Here is a 26,081-nt window from a genome sequence, read left to right on the forward strand (position 1 = left end):
CAAAGCCCCTCCTGTAACAGCTCCTCTCACTTTTTAAGATGTTAATGGTCAACAGGGTCAGAGAGTGACACTTAGCCCACTCTCAATGAGAAGTGGAATTACATTTGCATGAATCTGTCAGGATAAAGGCATCTCTGCAGTAGGTCTTCCTTCCCTCCCTTCCCCTCCACCTCCTATTCCTCTCCTCAAACACACACATTGCCCCAAGCCCTTAACACAAGGCCTGAGAAGGCCCCAATGCAGAAGGTGAAGCATGGAGGTACACTACTCTGTGAAGTCAACATCTCTTATCCTTCTTATACCACAACCTCAGGCAAAGCACGCCAGAACTCCACAAAAGCCCAGAGACAGCTCTAGGTAAAAGGTAAGGAGAGTCAGAGTTTAAACACAGAAAACCTGCAGCCTGGGATGTGATGTAAACTTAATGCAAAAAGCTAGCAATGAAAATAGTCATTATCACTATTTTAAAAGCCATTCTCAAGGGAACAAAGCAAAACCAAAGAGAGTCATACATATAAAATTTGCCTGAATCACATCAATTTGCCAAACCTACACTTGGAATCTCTTTTGAAACAAGGCAAGTAAAATGTGAACATTCAAAAAAGACAGCCTGTTTCCTGAGCCTTGAAATATTATTATTTGGGTAAAAATTTTTAACGAACTGAAATACATCGTTGTAAAATTGCCTTTGGACATGTTTGGACTGAAATAGACCCTCGAACTGCTAGATGAGAAGAAATCAAAATATCAGGATATGCACTGAAGGCTGGGGATGTGGCTCAAGCGGTAGCGCGCTCGCCTGGCATGCGTGCGGCCTGGGTTCCATCCTCAGCACCACATACAAACAAAGATGTTGTGTCCACCGAAAATTAAAAAATAAACATTAAAAATTCTCTCTCTCTCTCTCTCTCTCTTAAAAAATAGGATATGCACTGAGTTTTCAGTATTGTCTCTAAGGGGGGGGGGGCACTGCCTCCTCCCTGTCCCCATGAGCTGCCACAATCACAGCCACAATACTAGAACTGTGTCCTTCCCAAAATAATTGAGTGACAACTTCCTAAGTGAAACATTAGGACAACTGGGTGCCCTGCCCCACATCTCTTTCACCCAGCACTTTCCCAAAGAGCAGGTTTCTTAGTCTAGATCATAGTAGGTGTGGGACAGCAAAAGTACATGCAAACCACTGAGAGGGCTACCAAACTAAGACTAGTTCCTTCTCAGTCTCTGTTCTGTTCAACAAGGGTTCCAAAAGTCTTGGCATCCAGTCACACCCAGGGTCACCTTATGAAATGACAATTTTTATTCTCTATTAAATGCCCACTGGTGCCATGGAAATTAAGTGGTCACCCCCAAAGACACAGAAGCACAGAGAGAATACCAACAACTGTCTCCTAGGAGGAGGAAACAGACAAAACAAGGGAGAGAGAGCAAAGAAGAATGAAAAAGAACATGGAGGGAGAGAAAAGGAGTAGATTGACAAACTCAGGCCTGTGCCTGTCACACTGTGGCTTTCTATTCCACGAATTAACCTCCCCTTCACCCCAGGTATAAAAGTCATTTGACATCTCAAGTTCAGGTGACAGAACATGGAGCCATTATTATTTGGTCCTTATCCCAATTACTCATAATACCTGACACATAGGAGCAGCAAGATAAATAGCAATTTCTCTGTTCCTCATCTATTCACAGTTCCTGAACTTTGCTCTTTCCTGTATACCTGTGTGTGTGTGTGTGTGTGTGTGTGTGTAAAGTTATGAACTCAACATAAGAAACTCATCTCCATTGTCACCAAAGAGTGATTATACAGAAGCATTACACAGATATTTGGCTTCATACTAAGTAGTTTTAAAGCAATAAATTGCTCAAGTTTGGAAGGCTACTATCCCTGCTTCTTATTAATCAAGTGATCTCAAAAATTTTACCTACTTTATTATTATTATGACTTTATGGCATTTGCCAGTAAATGAATGGATCTGGAGATTATGCTAAGTGAAATAAGCCAATCCCATAAAACCAAAGATTGAATGTTCTCTCTGATATGTGGATGTGAACCCACAATAAGTGGGGAAGGGATGAAAGAAGTTCTTTAGATTAGACAAAGGGGAATAAAGGGAAGGAGGGGAGAGAAATAGGAAAGACAGTGGAATGAATATAACATAATTTTCCTATGTACACATATGAAAATACCTAAGTGAATCCCACCATCTCTATCCACCCACAAGAATGGAGTCCTATAACAGAATAAGATATATTCTATGGTTATATGATTTTATCAAAATGGATTCAACTGATATGTATAACTAAGAAGAACAAATTAAAATAAAATAAAAATGTTTATTTAACAAATAAAACATTTATCTGCCTTCTCCAAGTCTTGTTTCCTCTATAATTAAAATATTTATTTGAAAGATTGCTAAAGGTATTAAGAGGAGGACAAAAACAATGTGAAATGCCAAACAGCACAAATATAGGTACTGCTCATTCCTTTTATTCTATAATGTACATGCTATGATAAAAATGCACTGCTTATTAAATCTGAATGCTTTACTATTATTCCAAAAAGGAGAAATGTTCCTCAAGGGCCCTTAGCAAGAACTGAAATTATCTTTATTATAATTTTACTTAAATATTTATATTCCTAAAACTAGACATAAGTGCCTTTGCTTACAGCTCTCATACAATGTATAAAAGAACCTGACAAATTAAGAATAAATCAAACTGAAAAACTAAAGAAATATGATTTTAACATTAATTCCATGAGACTAATAGTATTGTTTTGGTGACGCTAAATCATAAACTGCAACAAGAATATGATACTGATGACAACACTGACTTTCTGGATATAATAATTCCTTCATTGGTGAGAATCTGATGACCTAGTCTCAACCCTCTGCCAGTTTCCTGACTCAGCTGCCAAACCACTGTAAGTATAAAGTGATATATTACAGAGCAAGTGCATCCTTTCTATATTAAGTACATTCTTTTTTCTCATTGACTAGAAACAGAATTTCATTGATTTTCAATGTCTTTGAGTATTAAATGAATGATTTTGCATACTACCAAGAGAGGGAAAGTACAACTTCCAATTAAACTATGACATAATATTAAAGTGTCAGCAACTGTATGATGCATCATAAATGGTGGTGCACATCTATAGTCCTGGCTATTGGGAAGGCTGATACAGGAGGAGCATTTGAGGCCAGAAGTTCAGGGCCAGCCCAGGCAATACAAATAGGCCCTGAATATAGAAAAAAAAAGTAAATATTAAATCATGGAAGAAAATGTTCATCTTGTAATCAATGAATACAGTAATTCTCCTTAGCACCAGGATAGTAAACCCAAAATTTGGCTCCTAAGTCATTAAGTAACACTTAAAGATAGAATATATTGGGCTGGGGATGTGGCTCAAGCGGTAGCACGCTCGCCTGGCATGCGTACGGCCCGGGTTCCATCCTCAGCACGACATACAAACAAAGATGTTGTGTCCGCCAATAACTAAAAAAAAAAAAAAATTTAAAAAATAAAAATATTAAAATTCTCTCTCTAAAAAAAGATAGAATATATTTATAATGTATTTCTTTAAATTACCAGAGAAATAAAAAGTGAACATTTACAAGACATTAGTGGGATTCTTGAGAAACCCCAAAACATGTATATTTATTCACAGAATTCCACCAACCCTATATTGATAAAAATTGACAGACTTTATGTCAAAACCACAATAATGTCACCCAGAAATCAGGAATGTTGTAAAAATTAACAACATCCCATCAAGAAACAATTTTCAGTTCTTACAATGAAACTAATACCCTATCCCTCAGAGGAATATTTTTTTTAAATCTATTTATTAAATGCCACTCATGTATGGTAGAATAACACCTTAGGAAAAAATGATAAACCAAGACTATCAGTGCTGTCTTTCAACTGAAGGTGTCCACTTCTAGTAACTAACTGATATGTTCCAACACTATTTAGCATGTTGCATATATTCCCACATTTAATTGTATACTATATCATTTGATGTTATATTATCTATGACATACATATATAATTTGAACACATTCCTCCTTTTGTTCTAAATACTTGCCACACAGTGTATGCTTCAACAATATCCATATAAACCCCTCCTATTTTCCCACTCTATCATCCCCTTTATTTCCCACCTAACCCATACCCAAGACTATTACTTCCCATGGATTACACAACAAACTCAATATAGATTACATATAACAAAATACAGCTGAGAAAAACGATTAAAACACTGAATTCATACTTTAGCATTTTAATCATAGATAACCATTCTCATTGGGAATACACTCTCAGAAGGTTTAATGCATATAAAAGTTTTGTTCTTCTAAAAAATGGGATGTCAGTATCCAAACAAAACAAAATAAAACAAAAAGATGGGCTGATGCTGTTTTCCAAAGGATACAATACCTAATTAGTCAGCATTTGTTGGGGGTGGGATAATGAAATTAGAAGACCACAGGCCAGTCTTCTGTGTTATAATCCTGCCTTCTGAAGAACTGTGAAGAATTTGGAAATGGTTAAGTTCTTAAATGTTGCATTGCTTTACAGTAAATGCTTATGTGCAATGCTGAAAAGAAGGGGAAAAAAGCCTCTTGTCACCTGAGTGGAGGACATTCTTGCCAGCAGGAACTCATAGGGGTCTTGTCTGCCAGGCTCCTTTCCACAGTCATCATTCCAGCCATGTGAACAGTGGCTCCTCAGAGAGCACTGGCCAGAACAGAGCCTGCTTTCTCAGCTTGACCTGCAGAAAGCACTGAGCTAGCCAAAGAAAACAGGTTTTCCAAACTTGGCTGCACATAAGGACCACCGGAGGGACAAAGCTAAAACAGATTGGTAGGCTCTGCTCCAGCTCTACTAAATCAGAACCCCTAGAAGTGGTTCCTCTGATGGGGCCAGTATGGGAGACAATGAACCGCAGGCATCAGAGTGCCTTAGAAGGAGAGAAGAGGGGCGGTGAGATGGTCAGGCTAAGCTAGATGCTGATGTTTTCTGTCCTGCTAAATGAATGCTGCTGCCTAAAAGGGTGGGGATGGCAAAGCCATTTCTACATCTCTGATGATAGAATAAAATAGTACTATGTAGGTCTTGTACTAATGAATTTTCTCCAAGTAATGATCCAATAACAACAGATAGAACAGCTAGGTTTTCAAAAAAAAAAAGAAAGAAAGAAATTAAATGGTGGCAGACATGTCCAAGGAATATTGCAGGGATTTGATCCCTTCATGAATCTTGTAATAGATGAATGTGTGGAGATGGCAACTAGTGGACAACAGAACAATATTGGAATGGTGGTAATACGAGGAAACAGTATCATCATGTTAGAAGCCTTAGAACGAGTATAAATAATGGCTGTTCAGCAGAGAAATCCGTGTCCTCCCTCCAGAAGCCCTGTTTAACTATGACTTGAAAATTGGTTCATGTACATTTTCATATTAAACTTTTTGTTAAATAAACTTCAATAGCAAATAAAATTTTTTAAAAAAGAAAAAAATAAAATAAAAAATGGGATGTACTGTGGAAACAGTAGTGTAAACAGTTTTTCCTCTTAATATTACATGCTTAAATTTTTATGTAATTAAATGCAGACGCCTATTAACATTTTCAACAGCTACAGAATATTTCAGTGTGTAGGTACACCTTAGTTTGTTTAGCCAAATGTCTATGTTGAGACACTTGGGTCAATTCACTTTTTCACTCTTCAAAACAGTTTGAACAATGCACAGCTTCATCCAAGCCAATTGATGGATGGGATCCTAAGGATAACATTTCACAAGCGGAATTATTCAGTTGAAGGGCAGGCACATCTTGAACACATATCTCTATGGACCTAGCACCTTGTGTGCTCCCAGCAGCAGTTTGAGAGTTCTCCTCAACCTACACCATGGGGTGGGAGAGAAGTGGGTCTTTTCCTCTGTGGATCCCAACAACACTCTCTATAGTTCCTTAAAGTCCCCACCCCAACCAACTAATAAAAGAAATCTGATGCAAGCACTAAAAAGCATTCTTTCTTTGACTGCATTTTATTATTATTTCAAGGCAGCAACTCTTTTATCCACTTACATATACACTACAGTTGGCCAAGAAAAAGAACATGTTCCCAACAAATGCCCAAAGAACCATAAAAGAAAATTGGCCTCAGAAATCTCTGTTACCCAGCACCTAGTGGCTCAGAGGGTCTCTTGCTTCCATCCTGTCCTTACCATCCCCAGAGACACCACTGAAATGTCTTGCCTTTACCCTCTCATGCTTGGACTATGGTGGTAACTTCCTAACTGGTTTTCCAATCTCCAGTCACCATTCTGGCCCCACCCCAATTGGCACCCAACCTGCACACAAATCACCATGTGGTTTTCCTGGCATCCTGTCATTCCTCTGGACATGAAAGGCTTTGTTGTCTCCCAGGGTTAGATAGGCTAGTATTTGGAGGTCAAATGGGCTACTATTTGGACACCCCAGTGTAGCAATCAGGGGTGTTCCGTGGACAGGACTCACCCCAACTCTCAGACCCTCCCCTCACTTGCCTCCCCACATATTGTACTCCAGGAAGGTCAGCCTGCTCCTTGCCTTTCTTCCACCCTCTTCCCTCCTTGAATGCCCTTCTGGCTTTTCTATCTTATCCTTCAAGCCCAGCTTACTTCGAGTGTCCTAGTGTCCCTCTCCTCTGTAAAACCTTCTCTGAGCACTGGTGGATTCAGCAGTTTCTGCTGCCTCTAAGCACTGATGGGGATGCATCTGGTTGTGGCTGGATGGTCTGGTTTTGTTAATATATTTTTGTTTCCATATACCTTGTCTCTTCAAACAGATCATAAACTCAAGGAAAATGACAATGTCTTTTTTCTGCTGCTTAAAACACACAACTTTATTGATAAAACACAAGTTGTAGATTAACAAATGTAAACCAATACAAAAGTGTAACTAATCATGATGTATACTCACTGTATACAGAGTTACAGAGTAAAAAATAATGTAGGTATCAAGATCAAATCAATAAGTGCTTTCTTTGTACAAGCTCTAATACTCATCTAGCATCCTCAGAATGGTCCAGTCTAAATCCAGCATCAATCACTGTTGATAATCTGCTGTATTCATTATTCCAAAATAGCAGCTGAAAGCATTTTTGTAATATCAGTGAAAACAAAGAATTTACAAAACACATTGTTCCCAAGTGCAAACTTAAAAATTGCCACAGTAATTTTGGGGGCAGACTCCAAATTAGAGTTTGGTTAATACTTTTAGAACTTTTACTTTCACCACCAGATCACTGTGATTTGCTAATGCTCTGATTTTCTTAACACATACTCCAGATTCTTTGAACAAGAAAAAGAGTGAACTTCTGCTGAATTCTTTTCTGGATGATGCAAGCCCCTCGCTTTTTATGTTGTCATTTATATTCTCAAAAAGGGTAAGGATATTAAGAAGAATCTCTCTATCCCATTCTTTATTAAAGAGGGATATCAATTCTGATGGTACTTTACAACTGACCAGCTCTCTTGTCATGGCTGGATTTTCAGTGAAGTTTATAATTAGTTTCATAATCTGTATCTTGGTGAAATGATTTCCCAGGAATAACAATGCAAAAAAGTCTGGAAAAGAATAGGAGAGCAAATGTTGGTAATGATTAGTCACAGTCATGTTGGTTAACAGTCTTAGTCCAGCCATTTGCACAGCTGAGTCCAGGCGACAGACCATGGTGTCATCACATACTTGACTGATGTATGTCTTAATCTTGCCCTGATTTTCTGCATTCACACTCAAGTTATTAAGGGCATTGTAAGTCTTTTCCCTAATAATGGGATCTTTTGTTTTTATCAGTTTTGCAATAATAGGGACACCACCTAATTCACGTATGGCATTTTGGTTAAATGAATATGCCGCATTATTACCCAGAGTGACCAAGGCTACTTCTTGAATAAAAGGATCATTTGTTCTCTCCAGGATATTAAGGACCTTTTGAAGGTCGGGAGCACTCAGAATATCATCAATTTTATAGGGAAAGTTGAACTTGCCCCTGCGGACAGGCCATGTTGTAGCTGGAACCCTGGTGCTCTTGCTTCGTGACTTTCCCTTGGATTTTCCACTTGACCTGCTCCCAGCCCTAGCCTTGGTGGGGTGGCAGCCTCCACCCCTGCCTCCTGGGCAGGGCAAACTCGGTGCAAGGGTCCTATTTCCAGAGATGTTGCCAACTCTAACCCCTTTGCCTGCCTTTGCACTTGCCTGTTCCTTCAGGATATTAAAAAGGGCCTTGGCCTTAGCCTCTAGGCCACCTCCACTCTGGGATCCCAAGTGAGCCTCCTTCTTTACACCTGGATCACTTTCAGGACCCAAGTTTACCTCAGGCCTGGCCTCTATGTCACCCGGAGATTGGGTTCCAGCCCTCACTCCAATATTAGTCTTAGATCCTTTATCAGGCTCCACCCCAATTTCTGATATGTCACTAGATTCTTCTTCTTCTTCTTCTTCTTCTTCTTCTTCTTCTTCTTCTTCTTCTTCTTCTTCATCATCATCATCATCATCCCAGATTTTCTCATTCTCATCTTTTCCCCAGGTCAGTCTGTATACACAGTAGCAGGCACCAGCCCCGATGACCATGCCAGCTGCTACACAGCCAGCTTCCCTAGTTCTGCCCATGGTACAGCTGAGGTGAATCCCTTAACCCAGCACAGAGCAGGCTTGCTCTGGCCCAGAAAAATTCTTCCAAATAGAAGGTGAAGTCTTCAGCTGCTGAGGGCAGTCTATGTTGCAACTGCTGATACAGGGGGACCTAGGAATAAAGAAAAGGTTTCAGGTCATGAACTCCTCCTTTTGTGCCTCTGCATGCAGACAGACTGAACCACCTATCTGCAAACATATAAACCTATGAGATTATTGGCCAGGACTTAGGGACTAGTATCTAGATCACTGATTGCTTTCCTCTACTGGGAAGCTCATTTTGAAAAATTTCTCCATATCCAGACTTTCCCACCTCATGTTCCACCACTCCATCCAGGAGTGTTAAATTCAAAGTCTTTGATGAGTTCCCTATAACCTCTGCCTACCATATGTCTTGGGGAAGTGGTGTCCTCAATGCACAAACATGGGTTGATGCAATTGCTTTTTTCTCTTTGTAGCCTCCAAATGCACTCAGTCCTGTAGATCTGCAGATAGGGGAATAGGGAGGGAGGTGCTGAGAGTTCAGGGGACAGATGGAACTCACCTAGGACAGTACATAATGTCCCTGTTCTGAATCACTGGCCCTTGTCTCTGGTTCCACAATGTTTTTCAGCTTTTGTTACCCTCCTTTCCTCACAGAGTTGGAGCCTTGAAATTATCTTCCTATCCCTCCTCCTTAGATGATTCTCCCTCCTTTCAATCACTTCCTCAGAAGGTGATGCCACACCCATTTATACTGATAAGGATGATGTAGGAGAGTAGCAACTAGACGCTAGATGGACCTGAAATGCGTGAAGACCTAGCACTCTTCCCTTGCTTCCCCAACCCCCACCATCTCAAAGGTACCAGAACATCCTCCCCACTCCCCGCCCAATTATACCAATTTCCCCTGCTAGGGAGCAATGTCCTTTCTTCTTCATCTCGGTTTCTGCCTCCACCAAACTTAAGGACTGACAAGCTTTAAGACTGAGGGCTTGGTAGACAGATCAACACTGTACCCCAAACAGTGAATCGGAGTAAATTCCTCCCCATCCCAATTCCATGCCAGGCCTCTCTTGACACAGGCCCCCCTCCCAACCACCTCCTTGCCCATCTGGAGATGGGCAAGGAGGTGCAGAGCACTTTCTTTTGCAAGCTCCCCATGTAGAGAGAAGGAAAAGAGGGGAATAAGAAGGAGTTCCAGCAGCCCCCTAGAGTTTAGAATCACCATCATCCTCCACCCCATAGGTCCCCAATACCATCACCTTCACTCTGACCTACTTGGATCTGCACAAATTCTCTCCTTCCTGCTGCTAGGGTTGGACAGGCCTTCAGGCGCAGGATTCACAGCCACGGGAGACACAGCAAAGACAGTTGACTCAGTGGATACAAGAACACGTATGAGAATCCCAATACCAGCCTTTCCAGATTCGGGGTTCTGAATGTCAGGCGGATTTCACCTTTTTGCATCTCACCCATCCCCACTACTCTGGTCTCCGCCGACACCAGCCCTCCAGCTCCACCCAGCATCTCCCCCCCACCCCCAGCACCCGCAGCCCCAACGGTCGGCCATTTTCCCAGCAAAAACCACACCCCTTTGGAACCACTGGAAAGGGGGGGAGGGAGATGGGATGCAGGAGTACAGAAAACTCTAAGAGTGAAAGGAGACCAAAGGATCTCTTCTGTTGCCCTCCCCAACAAACCTCACTCCCATTGATAACCATTTTTCCTTGTTGAGGTGGGGGGTGGGGGTGACGGCTGGGAAATTGCAGGAGTGTTAATAATAGCCTTAAATTGTGGAAAGATCCTCAGTCTTCCCCACCCTTCCAGGGGCTGTAAAGCAACCCTAGCTTTACACTGACCTGCAGGAATTCGTGGTGGATTAGTCTTTGCTCCAAATTTTACAGTGCCTTACAGGGAGGGGGGGGAGGGAATGACTATGAATATGAATATGACAGTCATCTAGTCACACGGCCCCAAAATTCTGGCTTGGTAGATGGACCAGAGCACAAGACAACAATCCTACCCTTCCCGATTCAAAGCCCTGGGATGCCAAAGATTCCCGCTCCTATTCTGGGGTCTTCCCCGAAATCTGACACTCCAAATTCCACCATTTTTATTCTAGGAAGGGCCAGGGATCGTACAAGCATGTGGAGAAAGCACGCCAAGTCTTTTCGATCTCCACCCCACACTACCTAAAAGGCAGGGATTCCCAGGAAGCGCCCATTCACGCACAGACCTGCTGGGATTCAGGCAGTTACCTCCTCCTCCTCCTTCCCTCCGCCGCAGCCAGCTGGTTCTCTAGGCAATAACAGGGAGATCACAAACAGACCAAAGGAAGACCAGTATTAGAAGGACGTTTGCACACGTCGGCTCCAGCTCACGTGAGGGCCACGTCACCCATGAGATCAGGACCCCAATTACCACTCCCACCAGCAGTGCGGCAGAAGTCGGCCCTCCCCCTACCTTCCCTGCCACATCAGGTCCTGCCACTCATTTTCCTCTTTACCAATTCCAGAGACCATAATTAGCTTCTCCTCATGGTTGCAATTTGCCTTTCTTTGGTTAACACGGAGAGACTGCATCTGCTTGCATGTCCACCGGCCTTTTATTCCTCTTTGAGGAATAATTTTGTATCTTCTTTATTTCTAATCCAACTGCTTTTCCCTTCACTTCCCACCCCTTCAGCTATGAAGGTCCAATATTTTTACTGCACCCCTATGCCAAATCAGGGTGTGGGCAGGATCTCAGAAAAGGATGACAAGTAATGGGAGGGTCTTACTTTCTTAAATTTTTCTGTTCAATTTATCATTAGTGCATTACTTTTCCATTGAGAAAATAAAAAGTGCCCATTTTCATTTGAGTGTAAAATTTGAGAGGAAAAAACAGGCCTTATTAATTTCATTGCATTTGTTTGTAACTCAAGAAAAATGTTTGTACTAGTTACAGCTGAATAGTAGCTTTCAGACATACTAACTTGTTTTAAAATTGAAAACTGAAAATGTTTACATGATCCATAAATTAGTCCATGAAGTGAAGATCAGTAGTCTAATCTTGGTCATTTTATGCAGACAGCTCATTTACTTTTTCTCCTTTTCACTCAACTTTCAATTTGGTAAACTAAAAGCAAGAAAATATTGCCTCATTTGATTTAAGAAAAAAACATACATTTAAGTTCCCAAAGTCTTGGCTGACTGCTGTGTGAACTTCTTGTGATTTGATGGCTGTACGGAACACCTGCTCCTGGATCACATTACAATCTACTAAGGCTGAGACAGCTGAGAGTGAGGGAGGCAGAGATGGTCCCATCCTCCCTGCCCTGTCAAGAAGTGGGGGACTAGCTACCCTTTCAACCCTCCCAGATTCCAGAGCCTCTCATTTTGGTGTATTCAGGCACCTGTTTTTTATTCAATCCAAAAATAAGTGTGGATATATGATTAGATGATAAATGTCACGCTATGCAGCTGACTACCTGAGGTTCCTTCATTTCCTCCCCCAAAGTCCCACAGAGGTAACTGAACAATGCATAAAGAGAAATCTGTTCCCTACCACCTTTCCTCCCTTATTTACAGTGCTTCTAACACTGCTGTCACCACCTGATCTAAGAAGTACAACCTATTGAGCTTCTCCTCTCTGGCCTCCTTAACTTCAGGTCACCCTTGAAGGAACCTAACCTTGCTGCAGTTTCACTGCCTGCCACTTTATACCCACCTTGGTACATCTTCAGTCGAATATGTACACAGGTCCAAGGAATAATTCACACTGGCCACACTTCCTAGAGTAGGTATTCTTACCTCATCAATTCTGTGAACCATCAGAAATTGTATTAAAGTTGTGTGTATACACAACATGTTCATTTCAGTAGAGAGAGGAATCATAGCTTTCATCAGATTCTTACAGACATATATGGCTAAGACATATATGACTTTAAAAGACTTAAAACTACTCTCTTAGAAAAAAAGGATATATCTCCTCAATAGAAAATCAATATCTATCTATCTATCCCCCCTCATGATATACACTTATTTCTTTTAAACACGTGCAGTAAGAAAATGTGTACGGGAAAAGGTAAAAGGGCCCTGCAATGCCCATTAGACTAACATCCACTTTTAACAATTTCTGCCTTACATCATGCAAATATAAAGAACATATGTGTGAAGATGTGTCAAGTTACAAGGTTCAACAATCAATATATAGAATAAAACTGTAAACATTTAGTAAAATAAATCTGTACTTTAAGAACCGATATCTTGGGCTGGGGTTGTAGCTCAGTGGTAGAGCACTTGCGTAACATGTGTGAAGCACTGGGTTCAATTCTCAGCAACACGTATAAATAAATAAAGTAAAGGTCCATCGACAACTAAAAAAAATTTTTAAAAGAACCTATATCTTTTTTTAATATTTATTTTTTAGTTTTAGTTGGACATAATATAATATTTTATTTATTTATATGAGGATCAAACCCAGGGCTTCACACGTGCTAGGCAAGCACTCTACCTCTGAGCCACAACCCCAGCACCAAGAACCGATATCTTTAAAATGGAGTCTTTCTACAAGGGAGTAATATTCAGGATATATAAGGAACTCAAACAACTCAGCAGCAAACAAATAATCCAATGTAAATGGACAAAGTATTTGAATAGGCATTTTCCCAAAGAACATGTAAAAATGACCAACAGATATATGAGAAGTCCTCAACACAGCTAATCATCAGGAAATACAAATCAAAACCATGACGTATCACCTCACTCCAATAAGAATGCCTATTATCAAAAAGACAAAATATAGCAAGTGTTGGTGAGGATGTGAAAAAATTGGAACTCTTGTATAATACATTGTTGGTGGGAATGTAAAATGGAGCAGACATTATGAAAATCATATAGGGATACATCCAAAAATTAAACTTCAAAGTTAATATCTGAAAGTATTGAAATCAAGGTTTCAAAGAGATGCCTGTACTCTCATGTTCATTGCAGCATTATTCACAATAACCCAGTTTTGCAAACAAGCTGAATGTCCATCAACAAATGAATGAAGAAAGAAAACTTGGAATATATACAATAGAATGTTATAGAGCCTTAAAAAATAAGGAAATCCTGCCACATGTGATAATATGGATGAACTTGAAAGTTAAGCTAAGTGAAATATACCAGTCACAAAAGAATAAATACTGTGTGATTCCACTTATATGAAGTATCTAAAATAGTCAAACTCATAAAACAGTAGAACAGTGTGGTTGCCAGGAGCTGGGTGGAGGGGAGATGAGGAGTTGCTGTTCAGTGGGCATAAAGTTTCAATTATATAAGATGAATAAGTTTTAGAGATCTGCTAAACAATGTTGTTCTATAGTTAACAAAACTGAAAATTACAGATGATACATCATGGCCATGGTTTATAGAGGAAAAATGACAGGAAACTCTTAATCAGAAGACTTCTACTCAAAGGACAATAGTTGGCCCTGCATCAAAGCAGCCAGATGATTGTAAATTTATATATTCTAAATTAAAATAAAATGTCTAACATGTACTTTACTATTTTTTCCCATGTCTCTATTTTTCAATGAGCTAACTTGCTAATTGCTTACAAGTAATTAGCTAAACTGCTAGTCCAAATTTCAATGGATAATAGGGTTTCTGCTATATTGTCAATAATTTTTATTTGCATATTTCAGTAGCATGCTGTTTGAGGAATGAAATTTCCTATTACATTCTCATTAGAGCATATTATTTATAAATATAAAATAGCTTTATTTGTACCTTTTGGTACACTTTAAATGTATTTTATATCTATCTTAGCACTCCTGATTTTTAAGATTTGAATGTGCCTGGCTTATTTTTTCATCTTTTTATTTTCAGCATTTCTGTGTCTGGTTTTAATGCATGCCTTATAAAGATCATATTTCTTGGTTCTTCTTTTTTGTACTGGGGATTGAATTCAGAGGTGCTTTACTACTGAGTGACATCCACAGCCCCCTTACTTTTGTTTTATTTTGAGACAGGGTTTTTAGTTTTAGTTTTTATTTTTTGATGGGTGGATACCAGGAATTGAACTCAGGGGAACTCAACCACTGAGCTACATCCCCAGCTCTATTTTGTATTTTATTTAGAGGTAGGGTTTCACTCAGTTGCTTAGTGCCTCGCCATTGCTGAGGGTGGCTTTGAACTCATGATCCTCCTGAGACAGGGTTTTTCTAAGTTGCTTAGGGTCTTGCTAAACTGCTGAGGCTGGCCTCAAATTTGTGATCCTCCTTCCTCAGCCCCCTGAGTCACTGGAATTATAAGTATGCATCACCACTCTTGACCACTTGGTTCTTTTAAGCCCATCTGGAAAGTTTTTGTTTATTAATAGAGGAATTTAATCATCCACATTAATTGTGATTGCTTCATTTTGGTCTTATTCCTGCCATCATTTTGTTTTCTATTAGTCATGATTTCTTATTGCATCTTTTTGTTTTTTCATGGCATGTTTTTTTTTTCCTTTAGTATCTTGTAAGTTCTACATAATTTAATAAAAATATTATCAAACATGTATAAACATATCTTCTACCAGTGCTACAATTTAATCCATATCTATAACTATTCTCAATCTCAAATAAGATATAACTTTTAATATTCCTTTAATCTTATCCTAACTCTGCTTCCAAATGTGTTTATGCCATCTTAAATTTCAGTTGTTACTTTATTTTAGAGTATGTCAGTATCATTTTAGGAATTCTTTCTTACAAATTACATTAAAATTCACAAATTATTTCTACTATATGTGATTGGTTGTGTACAGAATTCTAGGTTCATGTTCTTTTTTCTTCAGAACTTTAGAGACATTCCTCCATTATTCTGTTCTTTATTCTAGCATAAAGTTTTTTCAGACAAGAAAACCAGTGGTCTTCTCATTTCTTCTCTTTAAAAGTTAATTTTTTCCTCTCTCTGGAAGCTTGTATGGTTTTACGCTCCCTTTAAAATATTTTTTTAGTTGCCAATGGACCTTTATTTTACTTATATGTGGTGCTGAGAATTGAATCCAGTGCCTAACACATGCTAGGCAAGCACTCTGCCACTGAACCACAATCCCAGCCCCCAGTTTTAAGCTTTTTGTATAACTAAGAAGTTTCAATATGATGTGTCTATTCTTTCTATGCACACCTTCAATTTTTTTCTTATTCAGCATTTGGTGGGTCATGTAGATCTAGAGGATCAAGACCATGAGGAGAATTTTTCTATTATTAATTATTTATTTTTTCACAATCCTTGAGTAGCTATTGAATTGTCTGTATTTAAGCTCTGTTTCACATAAAATTTTCTAATTTATTTCTCTTTTAAACTAGAATGAATTCTGTGATTCTCACAATAATCAATTCTATCTCCAGCCATATACATTAGGTTCTTTAGCCCTTCTAGTGAAATTTTATTTTTAATTTTACCAATCATATTTTTAGTTGACAAGAACTCATTTGGCTGTCCATTTTGTCTTTTTCAGAACAGTCTGTTCTTGTTCTATGTATGTAGTGTCCATTCAAGTTCTTCTGGGAACACAAATTAGAAGTTTCTTAAAGTTCTCTTATATTTTCTGTAAACTTTGAATAATATAGGATGACTTGCTTTACCTTTTATTTTAGGATCTATCTTTTATGCTATTAGGTTTACTCTATGTCTGGGGTTCTTTGTTTTTTGTTTATATTTATAATTGAGACTTTATGTTGGTTAGTACTGGTGGTTAATGTAGTCTTCTACAACAGATATTTTTTATTGGTGCATCATAGTTATTCATAATATTGGGATTCACTGTGTCATGTTTGTATTTGCACAGAATATAATTTGATTCAGTCTCATTATTCAATACCTTCCCTTTCTTTCCTCTCCCCCTCCCCTGAACCACTTGTTCTATTCAACTTCTACAACAGTTAAAAAATCCAATCTCCCTCTTTAAGTCTACATCCTCAAATATAATGGATGACTTCAGGAGTCTATGTACAGTTTTACCTCTGGCTGAGGTGAATAGGTGGGAATGTATTCATGAGTGGAATAACGCCTTTAATCTGAGACAACTGCCTGTCCCCACCATAGATTCTGGATTTAATTTTTCAACTTGAAGATTAGATGGTTTGATTGGTTGGATGAAATATGGATTAAAAGGTAGCCCACACTAAATTAAGTTGAAATGCCAGAACTTCCATTGTTTACAATATCAGAAAATATCATAAGGCTTGGAGAAATTGGAATATTTGAGTGGATTTATCATATTAGACTGGCTTTCCCATGCTTAAAGGATCTAGAGGGCATATTTTTCACAGTCGTGAGAAATAAATTTATAAGGACAGATCCAGAATCATTGAAGTGCTCTGGAATCAGTCTTCTCTGAAGGGTAGGGATTACAATGAGAACTGATGCCACTGAACTGGGATCTTTAAATAAAATAGGGATAATTGGATTCTGAAGTGGCCAGGGCCAAATGACAGCACTCAATCAACAAAGGGAAAACAGGACGGATTAGCACAGTAAACAGAAGAGTCAAAGAAGTAAACAGAAGAGTCTCATTTGCAAACTTATGGCAATGCCTAGTTGATCATTGTATCCCTAGAAGTAAAGAAGTTTACAGGTTACTAAATTTTTACTTAATTTGTGTAAACTGATGAGTTTTAGGTTAAGTGGACAGAAGTCTAACTTAAGTCATAAATCTACACAGTCCTGGCCCCCCATGCTTGAGCCACTTTACAACCAAGAATCCTTCACATGAAGAGGAAGCCAGGTCCCTTTGAGGAAGGACTTTGTGACATTGCCAAAATTTTTTACTGGTAGTCCTCCCAGCCTTCCCCAAGGGGCTCTATGAACTGTGACCAAGATAAATATACATTGGAGAAAAGGAAATAAACAGACCTTGCAGGAACTACTGGCTCTGTACTGATATTAATTCCAGGAAACCTAAAACATCACTGTCCTCCACCAGTCAGAGTAGGAGCTTACAGAAATAAGGAGATCAATGGAATTTTAATTTAGGTCATTTCACAATAGGTCACATAGCCCCCCAAACCCATTCAATGGTTATTTCCCTATAATTCATAAGAATGCATCATTGGAATAGACATACCTAGCAGCAAGCAGGATCCCCATATTGGTTCACTTATTTGTGGAGTAAGGGCTGTTATGGTAGGAAAGGTCAAGTGCAACTAAACTGCCTCTACTTAAGAAAATAGGAAACCAAAGTCAATATTACAATATTGTAAGGGTTTCAAAGATTAGTGCCACCATTAATGACTTGATGAAGGGGTGATCCCACCACATCCTCAATCAAGTTGCCTGTTTGGCCTGTGCATAAAACAGATCTTGGAACATGACACTGGATTTTTATAAACTTAACCGAGTGGTAATTTCAATTGCAGCTTCTGCTTCAGATGCATTCTCATGGCTTGAACATAATAACACTTCCCTAAAAACTGGTATGCAGCTCTTGATCCAACAAATGATGTTTTTCTCAATAAGTACTTGTGAAGACCTGTGGGAGGCCATCCTCGCACGTGATTTGAGTTACCTCCCTGGCTGGCGAGAGGCACTTAGACACATCTTTGTGTCCAGAGCTTTCCCCACCCTTCTCAGGTCAGAGGGCTTGTCCATGTGGAGGCGTGTCTGGCCACAACCCTTGAAGACCCAATCGTCGCACCTGACCTTGGGACACTGTCCCCCTTAATCTTCATTGGATGGGATTTTCCCCAGAATTTTTTGTTCCCCAATAAATGTCCACACCCTGGCATGTTCTCTCTCTCGCTCGCTGGCCTCTTCAGTAAAACTCGCTACTCTAATAGGTAGCTTGAGACTGGAGGTAATAGTCTTAGAGCTGGTTTAAAGGTAAGTAGAGTCTGTCTCTTTAATTCAAACTCCCTTTTTGGATTTCTCACGTAGCTGAAACTTCATTTATGAAGCCTGTGCTGGCCGCGGGCTAAAAAGACCACCAGAAGCAGTTTAGTGAGATCCTGTCTCTAAATAAAATACAAAATAGGGATAAGGATGTGGCTCAGTGGATGGTGCCCCTGAATTCAATCCCCAGTACCCCCCAACAAAAGAAGATCAGTAAAACACCTTAATTATCCTACGTCAAGTGTCTATCACTCTCCACCTGTATGTCATAAATTAGTTCACAGTGATCTTGATATCATTTCCCTTCCACAAGTTACCATGCTTCTCCACTACATTGATGACAGTATGCTGATTGAACAAAGTGAGGAAGAAATAGCAACTACTCTAGACTTAATGAGCCAGGTATTTGCATGTAGGCAGGGACACCAAAAACTCAAGGGCTTTCCATCTCAGCACAATTTCTAGTAGCCCAGTGGTGTGGAGTATTTGAAATATCTCTTCCAAGATGAAAGATAAGTTATCGCACCTGCATCCTTGTACCACAAGAAGAGAGATACAGTGTTCAGAGGTTTTTAAAAGCAACATATTTCTCATTCAGATGTGTTAATCTGTTACGTTTATCAAGCAACCAAAAAGTTGCTAGTTTTAAGGGGGGGCCCCAGAACAAGAGAAGGATCTGCAATAGGTCCAGACTGTCTTGCAAACTGCTCTGCTACTTGGGCTGTGTGATCCAAAAGATTTCATAGTGCTTGAAATGTCAGTAGCAGTGGGAGGTAAAGATACCTTTTAGAGCTATTGACAGGTCTCTATAGGTGAATCACAGTAGACAGGATATTGGAGCAAAGCCATGCAATCTTTAGAAGATAACTAGTTTCCTTTAAAGAAAGTTTTTGGCTTGCTAGTGAGCCTTAGTAAAAACTGGACACCTAACCAAGGACCATCAAGTTACCAGTAATCCTGAACTGCCCATTATGAACTGGATGTTGCCAATTCTTCTCATCAAAGAACTCACTTCACAGCAAGTGAAATGCAATAGGCCCATGTTCATGAAATTCACTGGTCTTACACCATGCTCCCTATCATTCTGAAGCAGCTGACTTGATTGAATAGTGGAATGGCCTTGTAAAGACTCAGCTACAGTCCCAACTCTGTGGCATTTCCTTATAAGCAATTCCATATGGGGATAATAGTCTCCAGGAAGCTGTATATGCTCTAAATCAACATCCAGGATATGGTGCTGTTTTTCCCATTATCATGATTCACAAGTCCAGTAAACAAGAAATAGAAATGGGAGTGGTATCACCATCATCCCTAATGATCTACTAGTAAAATTTTTGCTTCTTATGTTCATGATCTTATGCTTCTCTGGTCTAGAGGTCCTACTTAAAAAAGGGAGAAATGCTTCTAGAAGTAAACTTAATGATGACTGCATTGAACTGAAAATTAAGATTATTGGGCTGGGGATGTGGCTCAAGCGGTAGTGCGCTCGCCTGGCATGCGTGCGGCCTGGGTTCGATCCTCAGTACCACATACAAAGAAAGATGTTGTGTCCGCCGAAAACTAAAATAAATATTAAAATTCTCTCTCTCTCTCTCTCTCTCTCTCTCTCTCTCTCTCTCATCTATCTTTAAAAAAAAAGAAAATTAAGATTATCACCAAGCTAATTTGGACTCCTCATGCCTCTAAATCAACAGCCAATGAGGAGACTTTCTGTACTTACTAGCTGGTGTTACAGATCCTGATTAAACAATAGGATTAATGGAAAATTACAGCCCAATGCAAAATTACAAACAATTCAATTCAAGCAGGACTAATAAAGGTCAGACACTTCAAGATTGAAAGTTTAGATTGCCCAACCTAGTAAAAAATCATTACCAGCTGCTGAGTTACATGTGAAGGGCAAAGGGAATTTGGAATTTGTAGTGAAAAAAAGTAGTTACAAAATCCAGCAATAACAACATAACCAGTTGCAGAAATCAATACTGTGGTCATTATGTGTATTTCTTCCTTATTTTATTATGATTATGTTTGTGTGTATAGCACATAGCTTTGGTTTGTTCCCTCCCTTATTCCCTTATCATATAAGATGCATTAGCTTTACATCACAATACTTAAGTTTCTGGATATATTAAAAAAAAGTTTGAACACTACCCAAGGACTTTGTATCCTTTTTTCCTGTGGAAAAGATTACTGCATTTCATTTGTACACATAATATCTGTATAATGTTGGGTGAAAGTATTACTTTACTATGTCTTTATTTGGATATGCATACAAGTGCCAAAATTACAAGGGGTAGATTGCAATGGTTAATTTTATGTGTCAAATTGGGTAGGTTATAATGCCCAATTGTTTGGTCAACTCTAGTTAATATGTTGCTGTGAAGGTGATTTGTAGATGTGATTAACATTTAAAATCTGTTTAAGTAGATTACCCTTCATTGTGTGGGTGGGCCTCATCCAGTCAGTTGAAGATCCTAATAGCAAAACATGAATCTCCCTGGAGAAGAAAGAACTGTGTCTCAAGACAGAAATCCTACTTGAACTTCTAAATATGCTACATGTCCCATGGATTTCAATCAAGATTGTAACTAATACCTGACTTTCCATTCTTCCCTAAAACTTTCAGACTTGCCAGCCAATTCCTTTATATATATATACATACATACATACATAACTGTATGTATATATATAAATATATCAGGTCGATCTTAAATCCCATTAAAATAACAGTAAAATAAGATATATAAAAACAAATGATAATCCGTGTGTTATATTAACAAATTTTTGGAAGATAGGTAGATAATATGGAGTGACCTAGAAAAATAAAAAAACTGAAACCTGCCTGCCACTGATGAGGAGGATGAGGAGCTATGTGATTCACTACACAGAACTCTATAAAGGCTCAGGAGTTTGAGGTGTCAGTTACCTCTGAAGTGTTTTCTTTGGGTTAAGGACAGGAAGATTGGTTGAAAGTTTTAAAAAGAGGCAGTTAGATCACCCAAGACTTCCTCTAGTCCCTAGTTCCCTTCTCCCAGAAGACAGATGGTTCACTCCCTGGAGAAATTAAACCAGAAAAGCTCTGAACTCATGAATATGGCTGATGGTAGGTATAATAAATTGTACTGAAAACAAAAGAATTAACTGAAAGTTTCATATTGGAAAAACAGTCTCCCGATGCAAGCTCTCAAATTAAGTGCCAGAATGTATTGATGTATTGTTAAGTAAAACAAGCAAACAAACAACATAGAAAAATAAGGTGCAAGGCAGAAAATGTGGGAATGTATGTGTGTGTGTGTGTGTGTGTGTATGTGTATATATATATATATATATATATATATATATATATATATATATATAATCTTTTATATAAAGGGGTAGAATAAAAACGTTTATGTTTGTATTTGCTTACATATGCAACAAGAAATCCTGGAAAGGTAAATTAATAACAGTGATTATCTGGAGAAAAGGAGCACTGGATGGAAGGACAATGGGTTGGAAGAAGTTTTTTGCTGCATTTTTATTATTAATTTAAGCCATGCACATGTGTTACCTACTAAAAATAAACATATAAAAAAGAACCAGGGTGAGATATGATTTCTTAGAGCAGTACTGAAAGCTAAGAGGTGAAATTAGAGAATTTCCAGTTCAAAATTCCAACTTTAGCCATGTTATCAATCAAGTGTTGGGTAATATATAATGGTATTTTCAGACTTGAAAAATCTCAAACATTTGCTTTGCATATGCACTTTCTCAGGAAGCTACTGAAAGATGTGCTTGGCCAAGAGGACATAAACCAAGAAAGAGCGAGATAAGAGATCCAGGAAACAGAGAATTCAACATAATAGTGAGCAGGAAGACTCATCAAAATTGTTGTGAAAATAGATCCTAAAATAAACATTGCCTTGCATTCCTAAAGCTCAAGCAGTCTAGTTTGGAGCATGTCAGAAGATTCCCAACAAAAACTTTGTCAAAAACATAAAAATTTATAGAATATAAATATAAAACATTTCTTTTAACGTAGTGAGAAAATATTTACATCATTGGAAGGATACTTGGGAGATGTTGATGATAAATAGATAGAAAATTGGAGAGGCAAGATTAAATATAGAGAAAACAAAAAGTTGTGCAAGACAGACAAAGTAATCTTAATATACTATGTGAGTCAGCCATCAATAGTACATACATAGTCAAAATAATACTGTCACTATAACTCAAATAATAATATAACAATTGGGAGGGAAGGGGGTAAAACATCTAGAAATGATGAGAATTGGCAGAGATAATAACAAAGAGACAAACTCTCATATCCCATTACTAAAGCTTAAAAATCAAGAACTAGCAATATAAGCATGTTATTTAGACATAGATATTACAAAAATAATCAATTCAAAAAGTAATCTGATTGCTCTGAGAGTGGGAAATAGATATAAAGATATTGTTTTTCATAGCAAGCTATTATTAACTGAATTGTTTTTCCATATTTTATGTAATCTCTATATTTGTAAATAGTGGTGGGATTTGTTGTTACATATTTATACATGCACACAATATATTGGCTGAATTGTATTTCCCAAAATTCGTATGTTGAATCCTTCATCCCAAATGTGACTGTATTTAGAGATAGGGCTTTAGGGAGGTAATTGATGTTAAGTTAGGTCACAATGGTGTCCTTATAAGAGGAAGAGAAATCTAAAACTCTCTCTGTCTTCATGTGCACACAGAGGAGAGGTCATATGAGGACACAGCAAGGTGGCTATCTAAAAGCTGGGAGAAGAGGCTACACCAGAAACCAACCTGATGGCACCTTAATCTTGGACTTCTACCCTCCAGAGGACTATGAGAAAATAAATTTCTATTATTTAATCAATCTAATTAATGTAGCATTTTGCTATGGCAGTTCAAGCAAACTAATGGACCAGCTTTGTATAATCATTTGACTTTTAAAATTATATTCACATGTAGCTTTGATTTAAAAGTAATTTTTTAAAAAAAAATTGAAGGAAATGGCATCAACCAAGACTTCTAATGTCCAATAACTATTAACCAAGTGTGAGGGTAGAAGAAAGGCATTTTCAGACATGTGAAATCTCAAAGTATTTATGTCTTATAAATTTTTCTCAGAAACCAAGATGTACTCCATCAAAATGAGGTCAAAAATCCCAAGACAGAAGAAGGCATAGGATCAAAAAAAGCAAGACCTAAAATGAAAAAAAGACTAAGAAAAAGTAAGTATGATGACAAGGGAATATCCCCAGGATAATACCTATACATTAGGCCTAGAAAGCAATCTTTCATAATGAAGCAGAAGTACAGAAAGAAGTAGAAACTGATAGGTTACTACTGTGTTTGACCATTTTGAGAGGAGTTACATCTCACCTAAAATGTTTAGGGCTGAATTATTTATTGGTACTTTAAAAACTAAGCAAACTAAAAATAAGGCAATAATTAATTCCATGAAAAACAAAAATTTATTCTAGGAATAACTGCCAAATATATGTGAATTACTAATGTACAAAGTTGTACTGAGTACTTAACATTTTAATATTCATAGCAATCCTATGAGATATGCATTGCTGTTGATCCCAGTTTAAATATGAGGAAAATGATGCAGAGAACAATTAAGAGATTTGTTCAAGATCACACAACTGTCACAAGTGCCTCTCCTTCTAACATTTCAACTGTGAAAATATTTACATAAACATAATAAAAACTCTAAATATTGATTTAACATGATATAATGATGTTGCAACAATATATTGGGGAGAATGTAGGAGAAGTGAGGCTGTGTATAGGGTAGAAAGTATCAGACAACTGACTCCTTCCACTGTACAAAGTCATGATATCTATAAATTTTTAAAATTCAAGAAAAAATCTATTTGTAAATATGGAGGTAATACCCGAAGAAATATTTAAGAAATTTAAAAGTAATCATCTTTAGAAAGCAGAAATCTGGAGTTGGAGAAAGATGAAAGAAGGTTCTACTGAATTCATGTTATTGTTGTCACTGTTATAATCCTTAGAGTACTCTAGAACTATGAAAATTACATTTTAAAAGCCAAGTTCTGAAACTGGTCATCAGCTAGAACCCCAATTTTGTATAAGAATGTATAGAAGGTTGAGGAGCATTATGGACTGAATTATGTCTTCCTTTTCCCCAAAACTCATATGTTGAAGTTCTAACCCCCAGTATGGCTGCATTTGGAGATAGAGTCTCTAAGGAAGTAATTAATGTAAAATGCTGGGGATGAGGGTCCCTGACATAATTAATGTCTTTATAAGAGAAGATAAAATAACTCATTCTTTCTCCCCTTTTCTCCCATTCTACTCCCCCACCCAATGCATCAAGGAAAGATCATATGAGGACACAGTAATAAAGCAACCATTAAGAGAGCCCTCACTAGAAACTGCTAGACTAGAGGTCCCTGATTTGGGGATTCCCAGCCTCCAGAAAATAAATTTCTATTGTTTAAGTCACCCCTTCTATGGTATTATGTCATAGCACCCTGAGCAGATTAATACAAGAACATTATGCTAAGTGGAATAAAACAGTCACAAATCAAATGCTATATTCTTCCATTTATGTGAGGTAGCTTGAGTCATCAAATTCACAGAAATGTAACATAGAATGGGAGTTTCCAGAGAATGGGAAGAGGGGAATAGGGATTTGTTTAATATGTATAAGTTTTAGTTTGGGAAGATGAAAAGAGATAGATGGTGGTAATGGTTGCACAACAATATGAATGTGCTTAATGTCACTGATATATACACCTAAAATGTTGAAGATAGTAAATGTTATGTGTATTTTACATAATTTTTTTAAAGTACAGGGATGTGCATTATAATATTTATGGGAAGATTTATCCACAGTTTTAATGCTGTACTTCTCTTAGCCAAAATTCCACCTACACCAAGTGGTGTTCTGTCCTGTTTATCTATCTGTACTCCCCACTGGGGATATCCGTATTACTCCCCAGCTTCAGTTGCCATCCATGTTTCTTCAGCCTAGACATTTCTTCTGAGATCTAGACCTATACCTTTCAAATGAACACTGAGCATCTCTAATTAGGAATCCTACAGGTAACTCAAAGAATTCAAATCAGAATTCACTTATTCCCCATCCAAAATGTGTTCTTTTGTGTTTGAAAAATATAAAAGGAAGAAAAATGTTTCTTTGCATCTCCCTTGCCCTCCACTCCTGATTATACTCTTTCCCCTTAAAGGCCAATTAGTTCATGTGATTTCCAGAAATGAACACTTTTTCCAAAAAGGATTGTATTGCAATGCTGAATGCTTCCTTATTTGCACATGACCCAGCAAGACTACTATACACAAAATCTTAAACCAATTCCAGAGCCCTGAGTCTACTACTATGACAATACCAGAATAAGAATCAAACCAGAATATGACCCAGAATTGTTTATAAGACCCCATAACTTTCCAAAATATCTAGGAATGTTATCCATTGATATCCTAGCCTCTAGAATTTTAGAACCCCCACAGTCCCATGCTCTGGGGAGTCTTGCATATCACACACACACACACGCATGCATGCACACACACGTGCACGCACACACACAC

The 26,081-nt window shown here is 38.2% G+C and overlaps 1 protein-coding gene and 1 pseudogene across 6 annotated transcripts in view; one reads left to right on the forward strand and one right to left on the reverse strand.

Annotated features, from left to right (window-relative positions):
• The first annotated feature begins 4,937 nt into the window (after window positions 1–4,937).
• LOC114091317 (small nuclear ribonucleoprotein G pseudogene) lies at window positions 4,938–5,372 on the forward strand (annotated as a pseudogene).
• A 284-nt stretch (window positions 5,373–5,656) lies between these two features.
• Armcx1 (armadillo repeat containing X-linked 1) overlaps window positions 5,657–26,081 on the reverse strand; it is a 34,496-nt gene continuing 14,071 nt past the window's right edge. Inside the window, exons 1-4 of one of the 6 annotated variants that reach the window (XM_071606882.1) lie at window positions 10,920–13,072; window positions 9,940–9,987; window positions 9,066–9,164; window positions 5,657–8,791 (exon numbers count right to left, since the gene is read on the reverse strand). In XM_071606882.1, the coding sequence (XP_071462983.1) occupies window positions 7,243–8,658 (1,416 nt within the window). In that variant the 5' untranslated portion in view covers window positions 8,659–8,791; window positions 9,066–9,164; window positions 9,940–9,987; window positions 10,920–13,072 and the 3' untranslated portion in view covers window positions 5,657–7,242. Of the gene's footprint in view, window positions 8,792–9,065; window positions 9,165–9,935; window positions 13,073–26,081 lie in introns of those variants that run through there. The other 5 variants (XM_027925343.2, XM_071606881.1, XM_071606879.1 and 2 more) reach the window with 5 other exon arrangements.

Source organism: Marmota flaviventris, chromosome X (genome assembly GCF_047511675.1).
Source record: "Marmota flaviventris isolate mMarFla1 chromosome X, mMarFla1.hap1, whole genome shotgun sequence".
In the NCBI taxonomy this organism is placed as follows: domain Eukaryota; kingdom Metazoa; phylum Chordata; class Mammalia; order Rodentia; family Sciuridae; genus Marmota; species Marmota flaviventris.